The 21,953-nt window shown below is 43.2% G+C and overlaps 1 protein-coding gene and 1 long non-coding RNA gene across 4 annotated transcripts in view; one reads left to right on the top strand and one right to left on the bottom strand.

Moving 5' to 3' along the window:
* ANTXR1 (ANTXR cell adhesion molecule 1) overlaps window positions 1-21,953 on the top strand; it is a 248,285-nt gene that overhangs the window by 56,862 nt on the left and 169,470 nt on the right. For all 3 annotated transcript variants that reach the window (XM_035001390.1, XM_035001391.1, XM_035001389.1), the window contains exons 7-9: window positions 2,691-2,759; window positions 4,455-4,535; window positions 18,597-18,657. In XM_035001390.1, the coding sequence (XP_034857281.1) occupies window positions 2,691-2,759; window positions 4,455-4,535; window positions 18,597-18,657 (211 nt within the window). The remainder of the gene's footprint in view (window positions 1-2,690; window positions 2,760-4,454; window positions 4,536-18,596; window positions 18,658-21,953) is intronic.
* The window catches only part of LOC118008025, a 213,313-nt gene that overhangs the window by 27,709 nt on the left and 163,651 nt on the right, over window positions 1-21,953 (bottom strand). The gene's annotated exons all lie outside the window — the stretch shown is intronic.

Genomic DNA, 21,953 nt, shown 5'->3' with positions numbered 1-21,953 from the left:
TTTGAAATAACTACATATCACTTTCAAACAAAAACGGTGCCATTTTCCCCCCATTTCTGCTAAAAACAGGAGGAGGGGAAAGAATCACTTGAAATATGTAAGAACCAGTCTGGTCAGAAGGTATTAATCATTGAGATTCTCACTCCGAGAATCAAAGTTGAATATTAATTGGTAGCAAAGTAAATTGCAATCGCTCCTACAGTATTTCTCCTTCCTTTTCTTTATGTTCTCGAAGAAAAGTATTCCTTAAAGCAAGTGAGAGTATTCTCTCTAAACGAAGCTTCCAGTTTGTATAAAGAGTTTCAGAAAAAGAGGTTTATTCGGGAATTGAAAAATAATGTTGGGCGCCTGGGTGGCTCAGTTGGTTAAGCGACTGCCTTCGGCTCAGGTCATGATCCTGGAGTCCCTGGATCGAGTCCCGCATGGGGCTCCCTGCTCGGCAGGGAGCCTGCTTCTCCCTCTGACCCTCCCCCCTCTCACGTGCTCTCTGTCTCTCTCATTCTCTCTGTCTCAAATAAATAAATAAAATCTTTAAAAAATAAATAAAAATAAATAAAAATAATGTTTATATTTAGGAAATCCTTTCCTTTCCAGTCTGAGATTTGAGCCACATGTATAATTGGCCCAAGAAACTAGTTCACCATTACTGACAAAGTAGGAGAGAAACACAATAAGGAAAAAGACAGGCAGTGAGGAAGGAAATGCTGGCGTCTGGGGGAGGAGTTAATCAGAGCCTGACACTTACCTCAAGCTCTTGACTATTATTTGATTTAAATTCAGCTCCCTTGGCAAACAATCATTCATTCATTCATTCATTCAGTGTTAACTGAGTGCGCCGCATGTGCTCGGCACTTTGCCTGATACTAGGGAAACAGGTGAAGGAGGTGCGTTTGCCGCCCTCATGGTGCTTACCACGTAAGGATGCAATGCTGCCTTTTGAAGCCTCTGCTGGCGAAGGGCATGAGGAAACGCTGTAGGTAAACACACTACTTCTCCCCTACCCATAACTAGTACAAAAGATCATTTGCACTGGGGAAGCACACTAGTAAATGTGACAGACCCTGCCCGAGCATTGGGAAAATAATACACTCCTGTATTCTGAAGTTGAAACTAATGATACAATGGGAACGCGGAATGGCTTATTTTGGGTGCTGCACAACAGTCAACTAAAGTAAAAACCCTAATAAGGAAATAACTGAATCTGAGATAAATGATGGATGTCAGAGGCTTAAAATACGGGTTAGTAGAAAAGAATGTTAGGTATGGCGCGTGCAAACTTGGAAAAATATTTGGAGTGCCAGCACTAAGAGGAGGAGGCTTTCTGAAAAAGAAAGAGAAAGCTCAAGCTACATAAAGAAATGGATTTTTCCATTTTTGAGAATCCTGCGTAAAGCCCGATTAGAGGGAAAGAGTCAAAGAAGTTACTACAGATAAGGCTAGACATAGACTGTGTGTAAAAGTTAGTGTTATCCTTAAAGCAGCAAAGCGTATTTTTAAAATGAAGGGGAAAAGTATGTGTTTCTTCTAAAATTCAGTGTTTCGGAATGTTTCAATCCCAAGTGGGTTTGAATACTAAAGCGAGGGGTGGAGGAGGAACACAATTCAGATCAATATGCGTACACTGAGCACCTACTATGTGTTTACTATCAATTATTTATTCAGCACCCACTGTATATTCCAATGATTTCCAAATTTTCTTTTCTATTCTGAAACACAGAAGAACCTGGAAATAAGATATCAGAGCCTTTAATTAATCAAATATTAAAATCAAGCCAAAACCTGGATGTTATTCATTATGTTGCCCTCTCGATACTTAATTGTAGAGAAGGTCATGGGTTCCCTAACTCGAATATAGACCATAATTCCCACACCATTAAACCAGTGTACTCTGTGGCAATGAAAAGGGCCTTATTCACAAAGGGTGCTGACATTTATAAGCATCTGCGTTGTTCTAGGCCTTGTATGAGGAGCTCTGAATATGTTATCTCATTGAATCCCCAAACACTTCACAGAGCAAAGCCAAAACTAGGTATAACGGGTTCCAAAGGCCACATCCTTTCTATTATACCATGCTGCTATTACAAAGGAAGAAAAGTATGTCAATAAAAATTCTTCAGAGGAATGGAATAATCATTTCCCCAGAATATTTTTTTAAGATTTTATTTATTTATTTTTATTTTAGAGAAAGAGCAAGCAGGGGGAGGAGCTGGGGGGAGGGAGAGGGAGGGGAAAGAATCCTAAATTGACTCTGCGTTGAGCACGGAGCCCAATGCAGGGCTCGATCTCAGGACCCTGAGATCATGACCTGAGCCGAAATCAAGAGCTAGATGCTGAACCGACTGAGCCACCCAGGAGGCCCCCCCCCAAGAATATTTAATAGGCTTATCCTAGCCTACTGTTCCCTTTTCCTCCCCTCATCTTTCAAATCCCTTCATCAAGACTACTTCCAATGCTCTTTCTCAACACGTCCCATTAGGCTAATCACTCCTCTCATGTCCCTCATACATCACGGTAGAATGTGCTGTTTACTAGAGGGTGAGCTCCTTGGGAACAGGGATTGCCCTCTCCATTGTGGTACCTGGCACATAGTAGGTGCTCAATAAATACCTGATCATGGAAGTTAGTCTGGTTAATCCAAAAGGAGTATATTTGCCATTTCTCTGTCTAATGGCTTTTCTCCATTGACCCAGGCTAACAGATCCCGAGATCTTGGTGCCATTGTTTACTGTGTTGGTGTGAAGGATTTCAATGAAACACAGGTATGGATTTCTTCAGGTCTGGGAGCTTGTGAATGATAGAGAACATGTGTATTCAGTGCAGCAGCACAAACACCCCTTAAATAGGTTATTTTTCCAAAAACGTTGAGCAAGCAAGAATTATTGGATGTGTAAGGGACGTGAAGCCAAGCCAATGCATTTGGGGGCTGTGAATGCAGACTATCCAGGCAGTATCTTCTTTGGTTGACTTTCTTGGTAGATGTTAAATTGCCAAGGTGTCAAAACAGATCTGAATAACATTAGAAAACTTGTTGATTGTTTGTTTTTCTTTTTCATTTAGTTTAATGAATCTAATTTGGCTTAAATGTCAAACATCCCTCTTCTCCCATTAGAAATTCAGTGCATTTTCAATACAAAAAAATAAATATACAGTTGGTCCTTGAACACTGCAGGGATAGGGATATCAGCCCCCCGACACAGTCAAAAATCCATTGACAGCTTTTGACTCCCCAAAAACTGAACTACTAACAGCCTACTGTTGACTGGAAATAACATAAACAGTTGATTAACACATATTTTGTATGTTATATGCATTATATACTCTATTCTTATAACAAAGTAAGCCAAACAAAAGAAAATGTTACTAAGAAAATCATAAGGAAGAGAAAAGACATTTACAGTATTTTACTGTATTTATTGAAAAAAATCCGCGTGTAGGTAGACCTGCTCAGGTCAAACCCATGTTGTTCAGGGTCAGTCATAATTGGCAAGTGGGCAAAAAGAATGTACAAATATAGATATGCAAATTGTGACATTTTGCTAACAACCTACATAACTGTTCCTCAATGTAGGTCATCATTTCTTTTTGTTTTAATGACGTGGGACAATGCTTATGATATTAGGTGAATAAAATAGGGTTACAAAACAGTGGGGATAGTCTGAGTCCACTTTTAAAATAAATGTGTGTATTTGGGGAGGGAAAGTATGAAAGACTACATAGTATATCAAATTAATAATAGAAAAATGGTAGGGGGAAGATAGATAGATAGATAGATGAGTAACTTTTTTTCTTGTTAACACTCCTGGGTTTTCTGAAACTTCCCATTGGTTGTGTGTTACTTTTGCCATCAGGGAAGGTCATGGCACTGACCATGATGGTGGCAGGCACAGAACTATAGATTTGGAGTAGAAAAGTCCACAGATCAGATTCTTCTTTCTCCTGTCCTCTGTTCTGTGAAATAAGAGAGCCAAACCAATTGCAAGGGTCATCTCCTCAATGAGTAATTTGAGCGAAAGGGAAGGGGCTCCATTCATTGGCTTCGCCCAACACCAAAACTTAAATTTATTTTTAAAGTTGCTCTGAAAGGAAACCTGAGTCTGTTCGATTCAAATACAGTTGCCAACAGAAATTTGAGTGAATGGGAGAAAAATGAGCCAATGGCCTGACCCCAAATCTATAAATACATCCACCCAGGCCAAACGTTCATCTAGCTGAGCAATCTTACCTCTGCTCCCAAGGAGAAAAGTATTAAAACAAATGTAAAAGCTGGAGCTGACCCTCTAGGCCTGCTCCAGAAAGGCCACTGGTAAGCTCATTACTACCGAGGGCTTTTCAGTGAGGCCCAAGGCCTCAGGTTCCTCTGGGTTCTAAAAGTCGATGGAGCCCCCTGGACTCAGTTCTCTGCAGCCAAGCCTGACACATCTCCATGTGCGTTTGTGTGTTTGCTGTTTTCTCAGCTGGCCCGGATTGCGGACAGCAAAGACCACGTGTTTCCCGTGAATGACGGCTTTCAGGCTCTGCAAGGCATCATCCACTCAGTGAGTAGAGCCCTTCCTCTAAAACTGGACCTTGGGCACTCTCTGCCCCCGATCCACTAAAAATTGCCCAGTCCCCTCCCCCGAAGGCTGGTGTTCTCTGCTTGAGACAACCTTCCTTTGCCTATCTTTGTTATCTATCATGTCCCACTTCTCCCTCCTGCCTTCCACACGTTTCTTTTCTCCTTCTCCTGTGCCAGTTGACCCTACAAGATAAATTAAAAATTGAAGGGAATGGGCGCCTGGGTGGCTCAATCTTTAAGCATCTGCCTTCGGCTCAGGTCATGATCCCAGCGTCCTGGGATCGAGCCCCGCATGGGGCTCCCTGCTCCGGGGGAAGCCTGCTTCTCCCTCTACCACTCCCCCTGCTTGTGTTCCCCTCTCTCACTGTGTCTCTCTCTCAAATAAATAAATAAAATCTTTAAAAAAAAAAAATTGAAGGGAACCCTGGTCTGGCAGCAAACCAAACTTCAGATAGTTCAGTTCTCATACTGGAAACATCGCTTGATGGTGTGCACCTGACCTCAGCTTTTCCAACCATGACTGAATGCAAGCTGCCTTCTAGAGCATTGGCAGGCTCAATCTGTATCTCTTGACCATCAGAGGTACTTTCGACCAGTGGTTCTTTACCTTGGCTGCCTACTGGGGTCATCTGGAGCAGGATTTTTCCCAGGGGACTTCACTGGAACCACAACTTTAAACCTATGGTCCCCAAATATGAAGGATTCACTCTTCTTCAGGGTTTTCAATCACCATCCCTTCTTTCCACCCCAACCTGGGTTGGATGGAACAATCCCACACACACAAATGGATTTTTTTAGCCCCCCTTTCCTGTCAGGGAACAGAAATCGGCCTCTCTTTTCCATCCTCCATACATAGGCCAGGCCCTTGGTCCAGCCGGAATATTGGATGATGCTGGTATTTATTTATTTATTTATTTATTTATTTATTTATTTATTTATTTATTATGCTGATCTTTAAAGCTCCAGCCAGAAGGCCAGTGTGTGGGCCGCACCTGTGATGAAGTCCAGAAGCACTGTCTCCTCTACCTTTAGGTTTTGTGATTGGGCAGATGGCCAGCAGTTTCTCCAGTAGAAACTCACCAGGCTCCAGGGTCCAGGATGCAAATTCAGAGCTCAGAGGGTCACTATCCCCTTCAGATATCAAGGGGGTCTTAATCCAGGGGTTACCAGCCAGAACCAGGATCTGCCCAGCTCTCCCAGACTGACCTAGGAAAACTCCAATGTACTTCCATGCCCACTTTCACTCCCTCCAAGGTTTGCTAAGAACTCCTGTGGGGTGAGAAGAACTTTGGAGCTGGTCATCCCAGAATTTAAATGCTGGCCCAACGACTTACCATTTATAGATCCTTGGATGAGTTATCTCACATGTTTCCTTATTTGTAAAAAGGGATTGATGGTAAGACTTACATCACCGGACTGTTTGAGGATTATAAGAGATAACACTGGTGAAATTACCTAATATTTTTCCAGGCACGTAATAGGTACTCAAGACATATGAATTACCTCCTCCTTCACTTTCCTTCCTCATCATATAATGGACATTAGTATCAGTTTCCTCCAATCCTCTAGATTTTCTTGAATATACTTAAAAACCACTTGGGAATCTTGCTTAAAATACCAGTTCCCAAGTCCTATCCCCAGAGATTCTATTGCAGACAGTATGAGATGGTGCCCAGAAATCTGTGTCTTTTAAATCTGTTGGGTTTTTTTTAAATAAATGCCCAAGGGGCACTTTCAGAACATTGATACATGTGACCTTAAATTTTCAGAATTGTGAAAAATAATCTCACCTCAGGTTAGGAACTCCTACTTTAAATATGTACAGATGATGGTCATCTTATTCAAGAGGTATTTGTTGATAAGGAACAGAAACCAACTCAAACTACTTTCACCAGGGAGTGGAAATTATTGAGAGAGAGAATTATCAGTCCCAATACTAGATCCCCAGGTGAGGGGCCCCTGCTCCAAATAATTTCTGGGATCAGTGTGGCATACTTGCCAACATAAGCAACAAGGACTGCAATAAACATAAAACAATACCCAAATGGTGCAAAACATGATTTGGGGCTGATCATGAAGCTCAGAGGTGGATTATCGTGGGCTGGAGCCTTCATGAGAAAGTGGGACAGACCTAAATCTATGAAAGACCCAGGAGGAATGATGGGTAGCACCAGGGAAGAGATGACATGACCCCAGCCCAAGAGCTGGAAAAGGGAAACGCATACTCCGAGGACAATAATAATAATGCCTATCTGTCTGGGGCGAGAGTTTGGTAAAGGATCAGGAGTAGTAAGAAACAAGCCTAGACATTGGTTTGGAACCAGACTGAGAAGAGCCTTGAAGGGGTTTTGATTCCAACTCCGTGGGTGTAATCACTGAAACATTTGGAACATCTAACAAGTGATATTTAGGAAGAGAATCTGATGGTGGTATCCGTATATAGGAAGAAAAATGGGGGGATCTAGAGGCAGGAGCCTACTGCAGCATGAGTGCACAGTCTTGCTTTCAGATAGCTGGATTCTGAACAGGGACGACTCTTACCTGTTCAAAGGTTCTTAGGAGCCATGTGCCACATCACTCAAGAGGCAGTTCCTACCCAAATAATCAGAATCATTTTATCTGCATAAACTGGTGTTGTCCTTGACTATTTCTACCTTAACAACTCACCCAAGCTCGACGTGAGCCCCCCAGATGTTTGGAAAGCTCTTCCCACCCCTAAATGGAAATAACTCTAAAGATGTTTCAGGAATTTCAGCAAAATGGTCTCCCAAAAATTGGGAAAAAAATAATAATTTGAGACTCCAGTCTCCAAACTTGAGCTGAATGATAACATTCTTATGAGCTTTTTATCTGGGAGCTAACGCTCGTGGTTGCGATCCTTCCAACACTTGAAATCCATGTTTATGGCAGTTATCAATTCATTTGCTTAGACAGAGAAACAGGGACAAGCGCGGCGGGGCTCATCTTTCTCAAGACAGACAGAAATAATTATGGCCTCAAGTTGGCTATTTTTAAGAAGTAGGTTCATTTCTCCTCTGGATACTGAAAAGAAAGCTCTTGTTTTTTCCCTGCCATCTGAAGCGTCTATTCCAACTTGTTCCCACGGATGTTGTTTTGTGGCTGGTGATTTTCTTATAATAAAACAGGACTGGTCTTAATTATCCCAAATAGGAGTACAGAGCAGCTCTCAACAAGCTCAGATGGTTCATCAGCTTTTCAGCCCATCATGACCTTATATTTAAATCCCAAATCAAGATGCGGGAGCTAATATTTTTTTTGCTCTTTTATCCAGTACTCATTGAAAACCTTAAATAGTACACTCTTGCCATTCAGCTACAAGTAAAGCGATGGAGACCCTGGCCTGGTGGAGCTTACAATCTAGTGGGAGGGGCACATAAAAAAGATGTAAATAAATACATATGTATAGTTAAAATTGCGATAAGTAGTACAAAAGTAGCAACCAACCACCAAGATTAAGAGTAAAGGGATTGACACAGAGCCCAGGCCCCTTTGAAGACATGACCTGAAGAATGAAATCAAGCCATCCACTGGAAGGGCATGGACAGAACATTCTCGGCAGCACTCAGCCCTGTGATGGAGCATGGCAGAATGAAGGAAGAAGAAGTGGGAACTGGCAGAAGATGACGTGAGGAGGCAAGCAAAGGCTAAATCATGCACAGCCTGGAGGGCCGTTTTACTCGAAGGACAGTGGGGACCTATAGCCAGATACAAAGCCTGACAATAGCACAATGATGCTTGAAATTCAGACTCTCAGGGAGTCCAGAATCATGGCCCTTGATCTGTTTCTCCTCCAGATAACAAATAAATAAACCCTCGGGATCAATAGTAATGTCGGCCTGTGAAGAAGAAAACTCACAGTGACTTGTGGAGCATCTTCCATCCACCAGGACTTCTGCTAGGCATTGCCACCGTCACTCTCTGCAGAAGGTCTTATCCCAGTGTTACAGGTGAGGAAGCTGGGGTGTAGGCAGCTCAGAGAAACTGCCCAAGTCTTCCGGCTCATAATGGTCGAGTGGGAAATTTGAACCGAGGCCTGGTTCCAGAGATCCTGCTCTTTCCACAGTACGAGACCGAGAATGTCTGAGGAAATGGAAAATCACCACTGAATTACCAGGAGCTGATTATCCAGGGCCTGGATTCAGCAAATCCCGGAATCCTCAGCTTCCACAAACGGGTTCTTGTGTTTTGGTCTTTTCACTGTTCCCCAGCCCTCCCTACTTTAAGGGAGAAGTACTTTTGTGTTAGATTTGTATAATGTTTATTTTTCATGGCGTTCTCACTTGTTTCCCATTTTAGTCTCTCAGCGGCAGGACATAGGGGAAAGGCAGAAAGAAATTGACAGCTGTATGGGGCACATGGGTGGCTCAGTCGGTTAAGCGTCAGACTCTTCATTTTGGCTCAGGTCATGATCTCAGGGTCCTGAGACTGAGCCCCGCATCAGGCTGTGGCGCCCGGGACAGACTCTGCTTGAGATTCTCTTTCTCCCTCTCCCTTTGCCCCTCCCTCTGCTCGCACATGCTCACTCTCATCTCTTAATTAATTAATTAATTTTAAAAATCTTAAAAAAAAAAAAAAGAAATCAACCGCTGTAGATCACACTGTATTTGGGACCAAACATTGTTCCTTTATCCCAGTGAATATGACCCTATTTTAGCATCATAACAACCCTGTGAAGAAAATGTTCTTATTCCTTTTTTACAGATGAAGACACAGAACTTCAGATAACCTTCTTGAGAGCACATGGCTGTAAGGGGCGACTCCAGAGCCTGTGCTTTCTCCCCCCGCCTCTATTTCCCTAGGAAGGTAAAAATAATAAAAGCTACCATTCCGTGAGTCCTGAGGTTCTAGACACGGTGCCGATCGTTTTACGTAGGCGTCTCATCAGATTCTCACGACCAGCCTTTAGTGTGGATATTGTCATCCCTTCTACAGAAGTAGATGCTGTAAGGACAGAGATCCGCTAGCTTGGGCAAGGCCGCATGGCAGTGAGCGGTGATCTGGAGTAGACTCTGCTGTATCACTAATGCCCATGATGGAAATGCCCGTAGTGCTCTGCTCAGTCATGTGGGTAGGCCAGGAGGCAGCTCCATTTCAGAGGAGGAGACATGGAGAACCAAAGATGTGAAATGGCTCGATGCAGTTCACATAGGTACAGCAGAGGCAAAGCCAAAACCCATGTGGCCTGACCTCTGAGTGCACAGTGGGTGGGTGGAGGAGACCACCTCTAGGTGGGGAGCACATCTGAAAATATTGATTTCTGCTCGAAGGATGAAGTCCCCTCACCAGGAGAAGCTGGCTGCTTAACACAGCCTGAAAAGAACATCTTTCCTTCCACACATGCTCAAGGACTCTACCTCTGAGGACAGAAGTCCTACTTGCTTTTGCAGAATACGGTTGATAAATTATAAGACAGACTTTGGGTGGTTGAAAGATTGTAGCCCTTCAAGCCAGTACAACTGTAAAGGAAGAAACGATTCCTTTGCCTTCCCTTCTTGTGGCTTCTTCGGGGAATTTCCACTGACCACAACTGGTAAGGGTAGCGCCAGCCCTCAGGCGAAAATATGAAGCAAAGGTCCAGCAAGTCTCCTGGGTCTTGGTTTTCCTTTGCAAAAGTGCTGCAGCCAGTGAAACGGGGACCTACTTGAGGGCTGGTTTCAGTCACCACTAACGTGGGTCTGCAACTTTGAATCCCAGCGCTCGGCCTGGTTACCCTGATGTTAACCCCTCCCCCCAGCTGTCCCCACTTTGTGTGCAGTTGAGGGCAGTGCCTGGAGCCAGGCACATTGTCTATGGGAAGGAGAACCCGGTGGCTGGCACCAAAGCATGTCCCTCTAGGAGTATCTCCCTGGAATAAATACTTCAGCCTGCATCGGGCTTCCTATTAAGAGAGGGTAAAGCAGTGCGTAGAGCATTCCGTGAGTTTGAGCAACAATAAACATGTGTCAAGCAAACACAAATATACTTGCGAGGATTTCTCACGAGTTTTGGCATGAACATCCTGGTTATCAAGGAAGCTGTAAGATCAGCGAAACTGGAGAATAAATCTATTCCATGGTGTATATAAAATGGTTTTATTTATGGAAACCAGATTCTGTGATTTCTCCCTTTCCCTCATGGGAACTGGAAGACCTGTACCCCCTAGTCTGGCCCAGGCCCTAACAAAGCTATGACAAAAGGCAAAGCCCGTCTTCTAGGCCTTCCCTTCCACCTACTCTTCCAAGACTCCTCCAGGAACTGCTAACGGTTGCCCTCCAATCAAAATCCGCATCGTATTCGCACACTCTGGAAAGTACCTAACTTTACTGAACTAACCCTCTTTCCACAGCTAGCAGAGCGGGAGGCCCAACTCAGCAGCAATAGCCCTCCTCTTACGTCAGGCTTGTTTGTGATTGGAAGATATCCCCTGCTCTTCCTTTGCCCCATCTGAAGCCTGTCTCAAAGCCTGTCTGGACCTCCAGGCCCAGCTGAGTCCTCTCTTCTCCTTGGAGTCTCCCCTGGTCGCTCCTCCACCTTGACCTCTCCCTGCCTTGAACCCCAGTGGCACTAATTGTTGGCACCATTTGCTTGGCACTTGGGTCTTTTTCATGCTATCTGCCGTTCCTCCTGGTCAGATGCTAACACTACCATCCCAGAGACGGCCCCATTTGTTGTAGTCTTCGTGGTGTCCCGTGCTATGCTTTGCATACTTTCTCATTACAGAGCAGCCCAGAGAGCTGCAGAGCATCCGTGACCTGCATGACGAGTGGGCAGCTCTGTGGCGCTGTTTCTGGTAAAATCCCTTCGGTCCTTCCCCCACCCTCTCTTCCGAGATTGTATCTGTAAACGATGGCATTGGGGGCTCCATTCCCATTAGCAGGCCTAGATACAAAACATAAATGGAATCAACTGTAGTTTCTGTAGCGAGCAGAAACTCTTTTTAAAAAACATTGGCCTCCACGATTATTAATTAGTCTCAGACTTTGCAGACATTCAGGCCATTTCAACTAAGCTATTATTTCTGTTCAGCTTATTGAAGAGTCCAAATGCAATAAAAATTCCCATAGCTTGACAAGGCTACCAAGATCACGGAGGGGCATGTCCAGTCACTCCTCAGGTCACCCCCACTCCTCCTTTGGTTCCTCCTCCCACTAGGAGTCTGCTAAGACCCACTGGAAAAGCGACAGCAGAATTTAGAGCAAAATCCAGTGAAACACTGCAGGGTTCTGCTCTCAAGGAGCGCAGCTGACTCTGCCAATATTCTGGGGGTCAACAGGCTCATCTTACTAAATAAACCACGTCTCGGAGTTCACAGCCATCTGAGCTTTCCTTCTGAAAACAGGAGGGGAAAGTGGTTTAGTGGGGAAAAAAAATGAATATCTTCAGTTTCAGGACCTTGTTTGTCCTATGCTCCTTCACACCATACTCACTGAGTGCAAAACAAACTGAGGGAAGAGTTGTATTTATTTAAGTGAGCTGGGTCACCCTCCCACCACCCCCCCAGACAAAAACATTTGCATATTTTGAGGATAAGCTCTATTGTCCAAAATTCAGTAATCCACTTAAACTGTTTCTTGCATCTTAGAGTATTCATTTGGTATAATATACGAGTATACATAAAACCATACATGAATCCTGGAAAGATGAGGGTATAATAGTAGATTTTTATTTTAAATTCAGATTTGGTAGAACTGGGGTGCCTGGGTGGCTCAGTCGGCTCATCGACTGCCTTTGGCTCAGGTCATGATCCCAGGGTCCTGGGATCGAGTCCCACATCGGGCTCCTTGGATCAAGTCCCCCATCAGGCTCCTTGCTCAGCAGGGAGCCTGTTTCTCCCTCTGCCTGTAGCTACCCCTACTTGTACTCTTGCTCACTCTGTCTTACACGCGCGCTCTCTCTCTCTAGCAAATAAATAAATAAAATCTTAAAAAAAAAAAGATTTGGTAGAACTGACATGGGTCTAGGATAATATCCATAGTTAACAATAGCTGTACCTATTCGTTTAAAGTGTGGAATGGAAGTTCGTTAGGAAAGGTGACTATTTTAAAAAAAAAAAAACACTTTGTTAGAGATCTGGGGCTCCCGGGTGGCTCCGTCGGTTGGGCAGCCGACTCTTGGTTTCAGCTCAGGTCATGATCTCAGGGTCGTGAGATCAAGCCGCGGGTCGGGCTCCATGCTGGGCATGGAGCCTGCTTGGGATTCTCTCTATCCCTCTCCCTCTACCCCTCTCCCCGCTACTTGCACTCTCTCTCTCTTAAAAAAAAAATAAATTAAATACATAAATAGATAGATAAATAAAAATAAACACTTTGTGAGAGATCAAATAAAGTCAAAATTCATGGAGACAACATTGCCAGTCCTGAAGGCATGGAGGAAACAGTTGTATGTCCCAAGTTGCCGGACATTTTCTAAAAGCACTTGTCCCCAGGCTTATCCAATGTGTATTCTGCCATCTGCCACAGTAGGTGGCCTTCTGTGGGAGCCTGAGTGCCATCCCCCAAGCCCAGACCTCTCCATTTTCCCAAGTAAAGGGGTCAGGGCCTTTTACAAAGTAGGCCAGTCCAGATCTTAGACACAGGGACATGACACACGTACAGCATTGTTGGTGTAAGCCATTAAAAAAAAAAAAAAATAGAGGTGTTAAAATAGGCCATCTGGGAAAGCAATCCCCAAAGATGGTGGTGCTTAATAAGAGGAGGGAGGTGTTAAAAGATGCAGAATATGGCCTTGTTATTCAAAAGGCCCTAAGATTGTATATAGAGATGAAGGAAGGCCATAACCTAATCTGCTGTAATGCTAGTGTATGAAGCCATGCAGAAAGTATGCCATTTATTCATTTATTTATTGAATAAATATTTATTAAATGCCTACCATGTGCCAGGTTAGGCATTGTGGATGTAGCGTTGGGTAAAATAAATGCATTCCTCGCCTCTAGAGTTCATATTCTCAGGAGGAACATAGATAATGACCAAACAATCAAAAAAATAATTATATAATTATCAACCATGATCAGTCCTCTGAAGGATGGCAGCTTCTACTAAACTGTGGATGGCTGCAGAAATATTTCATGGTAAAATCACCAGGCCACAGGTGGGGTGGCAAAATCTATATTAGATTTGAAAGGTGACAGAGAGATTAAGGACGGTTGCCAAGTTTTTGTCTTAGAGAACTACACAGACATAACCAGTCAATAGGTAGTTAACTAACCTTGGGCCAGCCTACCTCAAGCTCCAAACATCTTAAAACTAGAATGTGCTCTTCATGACAATTAAGACACCAAGAAACCAAGCAAATATGATGAAGCAGGAGTCAGTGGTGGGTGATGGGTTAGAAGCATATATGAGCTACTTTCTGCCCAAGAGAAGTAGCAGTAATAGTATTACCCAAAGTCACAGTATCGGCTACCATTGTCCGGAACCAAATACATGTCAGACATCCTCCTAAGTGCTTTACTGCTAAGAATGTTCTGAGCACATTTCTTGGTGCCTTATTTTCATGAAGGGCACTTGTTGGCTGTGGCCCAAGGGTTGTTAAATGACTATCTACTGACAAATCACATCTGTCTAGTTCTGTCTATAAGACAAAAAGCTTGCCGGTTTTCCTTGATCTCCCTCCTTTCCTGACTCTCCAATCCCATGTGAATTTGACCACCTAAGTCCAAATGAATTTACAAGCTAAATGTCTCTGCATTTATATCAATTATTCATTTTACCATCATACAGCCCCCTGAGGTCAGTGTGTTTCTTATCCCCCTTTTACAGAAGGGGAAACTGAGCTTTAATAACTTGTCCAAGTCCACGTGGCCAGAAAGTGGTAGGGCTCAGATTTGAACATAAATCTATTCAGAGCCCAAATGTATCTTATCTGTCTCCAGAGCCCAAGTTCTTAAGAATAATGGTTACCATTAGTTGAGAACTTACCAGGTTCCAGGCCCTGTGCTATGGGTTCTGCCAGTAGTATCTCATTTCATCTTCCCAGCTCAACAACTTCATGCAGTAGGTAGTATTCTTATCCCACTTTTATAAATGAGGAAACAGAGACTCAGAGAGGTTGGGGAACTTGCCCAAGGTCACACTGCTCATGAGGGAGTTGACCCAAGCAATTTGATTCCAGATTCCAGGTTATACTCCGTATATTAAACTGCTCCCCGGGGCGCCTGGGTGGCTCAGTTGGTTAAGCGACTGCCTTCGGCTCAGGTCATGATCCTGGAGTCCCTGGATCGAGTCCCGCATCGGGCTCCCTGCTCAGCAGGGAGCCTGCTTCTCCCTCTGACCCTCCCCCCTCTCATGTGCTTGCTCTCTCTCATTCTCTCTGTCTCAAATAAATAAATAAATAAAATCTTTAAAAAAAAATAAAATAAAATAAACTGCTCCCCCAAATTAGGATTCAGAAAAGTTAAAGGATATGTCAAGAACCCTAGGTCAGGTAAGTACAGAACCAGGGCCAAGACCCACTCCTCACACTGGATTGTACTTGAGGCATGTGGTGGTCTTCGCCCAGTCTCCATCAGAAGCCAATGTACTCTCACCTCTGACATCACCCTGACCCTGCGCGAGTCCGTTCCACTCCCTCAAGCAGTTTCCCAGTGCTGTATCTGCACCTCTTCCGTGGCTACCACTGCTCAAGTGGGGGACAGATCCTCTGCTCCCCTGCCCCCAACCCGCATCCCGTCTCCAGACCCTAAGCTGACCTATTGTCTGCTCCAGCTCAGACAGGCTGATTATAGTCTGGGCTACTAATAACCAAAGGAACCCCCCCAAATCCACCTACTGCCAGCGTGACTTCCTACCTTTTGAAACCAGACATTTCAAACTAATAGAAGCCACAGTCCCAGACAAATCCTGCCCATCCCCCTCACTGATAAATTTTGCTTTATTGGCTACAATGCATCCCTTCCAGATGTTTTAAGTTAAGATTGGGAAAGCTGTGTTTTTACTGGATTGAATCACAGTGCTTGGCTGACATTTTTTGGCCCTTCATACACTCCTTAGATTTATCAACTAATTGCAGACACTCTGAGAGAATAATAGAGCATGTGTTTATTATGACAAAACCTCCTAGTGTGTCCTTGTGGTCAGAGATTCACGGGTGTTTCCTTTACCAGCCTCTGGTTAAGTATTAAAGTTGGTTCAAAAACGTTGGTTCAAAGTCAGGAACTTACATGGATGAAAATTTCATTTATGTGTTTTGATGGAGTTTGGGAATGGGGACAAGATAGATCCAATAGCTCAATTTTTATTCTGGGATTATTTTGAAATCTTTAGTTGTGGATGATAAAATGATTTATTAAGAGATGCCAAGTTGGGGCGCCTGGGTGGCTCAGTCGTTAAGCGTCTGCCTTCGGCTCGGGTCGTGATCCCAGGGTCCTGGGATCGAGCCCCGCATCGGGCTCCCTGCTCTGCGGGAAGCCTGCTTCTCCCTCTCCCACTCCCCCTGCCTGTGTTCCCTCTCTCACTGTGTCTCTCTCTGTCAAATAAATAAAATCTTTAAAAAAAAAAAAAAAAAAGAGATGACAAGTGCCTGAGGAATTTTATTTAAAACATAAAAAAAATAGCTTTGTGTTGTTCTAATGCCACTGTTTACTAAGTTTCTCCATATGGGTTAATTCTGTTTCTTCTGATGTGTCCTGTTTGGAGATTTGTGCCTAAGGACATGCGGAAGGGTGGCTACCTCCCTCAGTCAAGGCGGCCACTGGCTGAGGTGGCCCTTCAGGCAACAAACTTGGTTGGGAGAGGGTGTGGACAGTCCTCGCGGTTCAAGTAGAACAGTTGTCTTTTGGGATATGAGTCCCTGCACACTAGGATTCTGGCAAGTCCTTGCCCTAGGACATTGCTACCTACATAAGAGACCTAAAGGGCTGGATAAACCATTGGAATGGGGAGGTTGGAGAAGCCAGCAGGGAAACACGGATGCCCTACATAGATCCTTGGGGTCCCTGATCCCAAGTCAGAATGACAATGAAGGGAACTCAGGAACTCAGGGGTGATACCAGCTCCCCAGGGCCAGGTGTGTGAGGACCATACACTCTACCCGAGATGGGCACGGATTTGGGGAGTTCAGTGCATGTGTGTTCTGCTGTCGGAACAGGCCCTGGCACCAGTGGGGATCTGAGTCTATACCTGTGTTTGAGGTGCGGGGTGGTGGCTGGGTGGCTGGGTAAACCAGAGGCCAAAGAAATTAGGCAAGCGCTGACAAAAAGGAACAAATTGCTCCCTCCCGTGGCATCTTGTAGAAGCCGAAAACAAATAGAGGCATCAAAGTATGAAAATGCCTTTAAATTGTACAAGAGTGGGAAGGAATGTCAGGAAAAGTTAGCTGGAAACCTGAATTTTAGAATTGTCAAAAAAAAGAAATAGTGCTTCTTATGACTTTTGCATCTGTAGACTTACCTAAAACACATGGTTGTGAGAGAGCCTGTTTCAATGACTACATTTTAGTGTGTTGTCTTCTGTACATCAGATAAAGATTTTCTGAAGCATGTTCTTCATTTCCTTTCACAATGCTTCTCTATGAGGATGCCCAGCTTTCTCTCTGGAATGGGTAAATATTATCTCTTCTGAGAAACTGATTTGTTTTTATTCCACTGATTGAGAATCTCATAAATATTGCCTGACCTTCTTCTCATTTGCTACTAGAAAGTTTAGAACTAAATCCATGAGCCACTCCTAGCAAGGAAATAAGCTCTTCACAGTATATTTTTTCTATGATATTCTCACTCCTTACTTCATCTTCCCCTTATTTTTCCTTTAACCCATATCCTCCCCTTTTGCAATTTATTGTATCCTTCATTTAATTGTATCTTGTGGTGTCTGTATCACTTCAGCTGGGACAAAGAAGCATATATAAGTACATTAATGCAAATAAATGGGTGTTTCTCTATGCTAAAAAAATGCTTTTTTTTCTTTTCTACACTTTAAATGTTATAATTTCACTATTAATTCCTTCAACAAATGCTCCTTTTATAAATAGAGAAATGGTTTCCTTCAGCCCTCTGAACCACCTCAATTTCCAAATTAAGTAAGGCCCAAATAAAGAAATTTCATTTGCTTGGTAAATTAACTCAGTGTCCTATACTTGTTTAAAATGCTTGGATGAAATTTGAGAATCGGTATTCAGCAAGACACGGGCTTCATAAATGGTGGAGAGAAGCTTACGCCCCACCAGGCAGATATCCTGCTTCGGCCCAAAGCAGCCTTGATTAACTCCCTGTGCAGTCATGGGGTTGGTTCCTTGAAACTCTCCTCTCAACCCTACGAGACGCTCTTCTGGAGAGAAGAGTGCATTTCCATTTAAGTAAGACTATCGGGGCCCAAAGAGTGAGGCACAACAAGCAGCCTTCAATGTCCTGTCCCAAAACATCTTTCCAGACTTTTCTAACAAAAAGGGGAACTCTGAGTAATCTGAAAATGATTCTCCATCCTACCTCTCCAGCTTTATCTATTATCACCCTTATTTCTACTTTTCAAGCTCCTTTTGTTCCAGCTAAAGAGGTTTATGTATTTCTACTTTCTTGCCTTTGCTCATGCCATTCCTTGCCTGGATCCCAACCTTCCCCTAACTCCCTCCTCTCCACTTGACGGAGTCCTACCCTCAGCGCCCACGGCTTCCATGAAGCCCTTCCCAATGCACCAGCCCTCAGTGATTTTCCCTATGAACTCCGCAGATCCTACCATCTACCCCTTCACCCTGGCAGCTACCTCAATGACAAACCATCATTATTTATCTTTTCGAGTGTAAGTCCCATTTCCCTGACCAGATGTTAAACTTCTCCATAAGCAAGATTGGCATATCATAGACTCAAGAAGTATCTGCTGAAAGAACAAATGAATGAATAATTCTTATGACTTTGGGGACACCCAGAGGCATCTAGCACAATGTTGGCTCATTAAATGTATGGTGTTAATAATATTAGTAAAGATGTTACCAGCCATCCACCCACTACAACATAATGTCCTTGAACCTACCTGTCTTGGTAACTAAAAGCAAAACCCTGCTTCTAATAAAATAAGCTGTGCTTTGACTTTTTGATTTCCTCTCTTTCTAGATTTTGAAGAAGTCCTGCATCGAAATTTTAGCAGCTGAACCATCCACCATATGTGCAGGAGGTAAATTAAGTGCTAAATGGTCTCATACAAATGATGGTATTTTGAATTCAAATCACATTTATTTCATTGGTGGGGAGGTGGGGAGACAGGGAAGGAAGGGGGAGGGTGGAAAGAGGAGTAGAAATGGCTAAAAAAAATTTGCTGCTAGGGAGAAAAGAAAAGAAAAAAACAACATGTCAGTTGTTTGAAAAATCTGTCCAAATCCTCTTCTTTCATGGGAACTAATTGCGAGAGTATTGCAGAAATCCTGGATTCCCACACATCAACACCAACATCCTGCTCTGAAAAGAAGTGGAGCTGATCCAGGAGAACCTCTTAAGAAAAAGAAGTGAAAAATCTTACCTTCTCAAATTTGACAAAAGCATATGATCACATGTACCCAGTGCCGGGGCCTTATAAGAGGTCTGTGCAGTGAGGAGCCTCAATTAGGGGTTCATTAGCTCAGGGTAGATCCACCTCTCCTATTTGTATAGGTCCTTCATTTTCAAATAATTAGATAATAGGGAAATTCCTTAATTATGCAATTACCCCATTAATAAAGAAAACCCAGACTTGCAGTTTAGCAACGTGCAAACTGGATGTGTTGCAACCTCGTAGTGAATCAGAAAGTCTAAAGACAATGAATACAATTCCTGTTAATTCATAACATAATCAATTCCCCTTTTGTAGGGTTCTTGCAGAAAAAAAATCTTAATCTATCTGCCTAACAGAGTACCTGGCACTTAATACATGGTCGGTCAATGAATGTTGGCTGCATGTCTCGATTCATTATTTCTTCAACAAACAATGCACTGATTTTTGCCTTTTTGACCCTTATTAACTCCTTTCACTTAAGAAATTAATATTGTACCTTTGAACTATCTAATTAAAATGAAGCAAAATCAGAAACTGATGGCCAAAGATAGAACAAGGCCAAAATAAAAACAAAATCTCCACTAGCTGGACAACAGAAAAATATCTTCCAAAATAATTCTTGAATCAAAGAGTAGTAAAAACCAACATCTCCTTTATATACCATTGAGATTTGAGACAATAAAAAGACCACATATAAAAACTTGATGCATATGGCACAGAAATACCAGGGTCCACAAGAGCAAATTCATAGATTGTAATGTTTCTTACAAAATGGAAAAGAAAAATAAGTAATTAAGAAGTAAGTAAAAGATTTTTTTTAAACTAAGGAAATACAAGAAAAAAAGATGAAAATGCATTAATAGATTTAAACAGATGAAAGCAATTCAACTGATAAATCATTGCAAGAGCTATTTCTTCGGTAGAACCAATAAAATAGTCAAATCTCTGGTCGATCCGATCCAAGGAAGCTTTCTTTAGATATTTTTTAAATCTCTGGCTTATCTGCAATACTGCATGTTTTATAGACCAGCAATAATTTCCTGCATCAGAGTAAACTAAGCAATTCTATTTCCTTTATTTTTTATGAAGAAAAAATTAATACAAGGCACAATAATGGAAGCTAGCCCTAGCTTTTGAAAAAGACAAGCTCCCACCTCTCTTGAATGAGAATCCTCAGGATTAAAACATGCTATTTGCAGAATAACTTACAAAAGGGAAAAGGAAACTTCCAAAAGATACCCTGACACCAGAAGTTCTACTATGGATTTCCCCGAAGGTCTATTGCTGATTATTCTCTGGAGTAAGTGGCTTTCCCGAAACACTGGCACCCATTTCATTGCCCATGGCAGTGAATACCTGTCAGGTAGACCTGAGCATACCCACTCTGTGATTTTCATTAGGCTACTGCGAAGACCCAGGGATTTACATGAGAGTGCTTTGAAAAGCGCAAACTGTTTTACAGAACAAGGTGACATTATCATCAACATCATTGTAGTGAGGATTGAAGGTCAATGTGAGAATCCTGATGGTGATAACATAACCAGATAAGAAAAACATGCCTGTGTGTTTCTCTACTGAAACAAAATCAGGGAGAACACTGATAAATTCTAGAGTACCTGCAAAATGATTAACTCAATATGTGTTGGACGCAAAAAGAAACAGGAAGTAACGGAGTGTCCGCATTTCTAAAATATCATGGTGGGACCGAACCCTAGAAAAATCTGTTGAAAAAAATGAAATTCACTTTCATCAGAAATCTTTCTGCTCAGCCCCCACCCATCTCGGTGAATTGCATTCCTTCCCGGGCCCCCAGAGCAGCCCCTGCTGCGGAGCTCCACCCAGGCCTGTCTTGCTCTGGACACTCGATGCTGACAATTGCATTCCCCCAAGACAATGATCTCAGTTGGCTCTCACCGACAACTCGCCAACAGCCGTAGTTCTGACAGCAAACTGAGCTCTGAGAGAGGCAGCGAGATAATGCACCAGGTGGAAAGCAAACTTGAGATCCAACACAGATTTTTATAGGTCAGGCTGCAAATAACGGGGTGAAATTTAGTGGGACAAATGCCAAGTGTGGAACTTGGGTTCAAATGGCAGTTTAGGGAGCCCCGACTTAGTAGCCGTTCTTTCAGGGAAAAAGAAAAAACAAGGAGAAAGATAGCTATCTTGATAGCCAACAAGAATACCTCTGCGGGGAAAAAATGTTGATGTAATCTTCGAGTATATCAACAGCCATCCAGTGTCCAGGTTAAGAGAGCTAATTTCCTGTCCTATTATTCCATGTTCAGACCATGGCTCCCAGTCCCACATCTTAAAAATGGCACCGACAAAGGCATGCCCATAGAAGAGGAGATGGTGAATCTGGAAACAATGCTAAAAATTCATTCACTGACTCTTTCTTTCCCTTCCTCCCTGCCTCCCTCCCTTTCCTCCTCCCTCCCTCCCTTCCTTCCTTCCTTCCTTCCTCCTTCCTTCCTTCCTTTTCCTTGCTTGCTCTTTTCTTTCCTTCCCTTTTTCTTTTCTTCCTAGCCTCCTTCCTTCTTTCTTTCCATCAATTCTTAGTGTCTACAATGTACCAAGCAATATGAAAAGACATGAGAACACAAATGCAGAGAGCTTGCTCCCAACCACCCGTGAAACTCACGGTCTGCTCTGGAGGATAGTGCTGTGTGCAGATAAAGTACAAACCACACATGAGACACAGTAGCGGAGAGCCGCTCAAAGAGCCGCAGGAGTGGTAATGAGATGCTGGTGGAATGAGGAAGGACTGAAGTAACCACGGAGATTTACGCACAGAATGGAGACACTTCCAAGAGCATCTTCAGATATTTACAGAATTCCCATGTGGAAAGGAGTTATTATGCTTATTATGTGTAGCTTCTGGAGACCACCATGGAGAAGCTGGGGAGGAAACCAGGGAGGCAAATTTGGCTTAACACATG

Source organism: Mirounga leonina, unplaced genomic scaffold (genome assembly GCF_011800145.1).
Source record: "Mirounga leonina isolate KUSES-001 unplaced genomic scaffold, KU_Mleo_1.0 Mir_125, whole genome shotgun sequence".
Classification (NCBI taxonomy): domain Eukaryota; kingdom Metazoa; phylum Chordata; class Mammalia; order Carnivora; family Phocidae; genus Mirounga; species Mirounga leonina.
The sequence above is the reverse complement of the archived record's forward strand: the minus strand, read 5'-3'. Positions and strand labels throughout refer to the sequence as shown.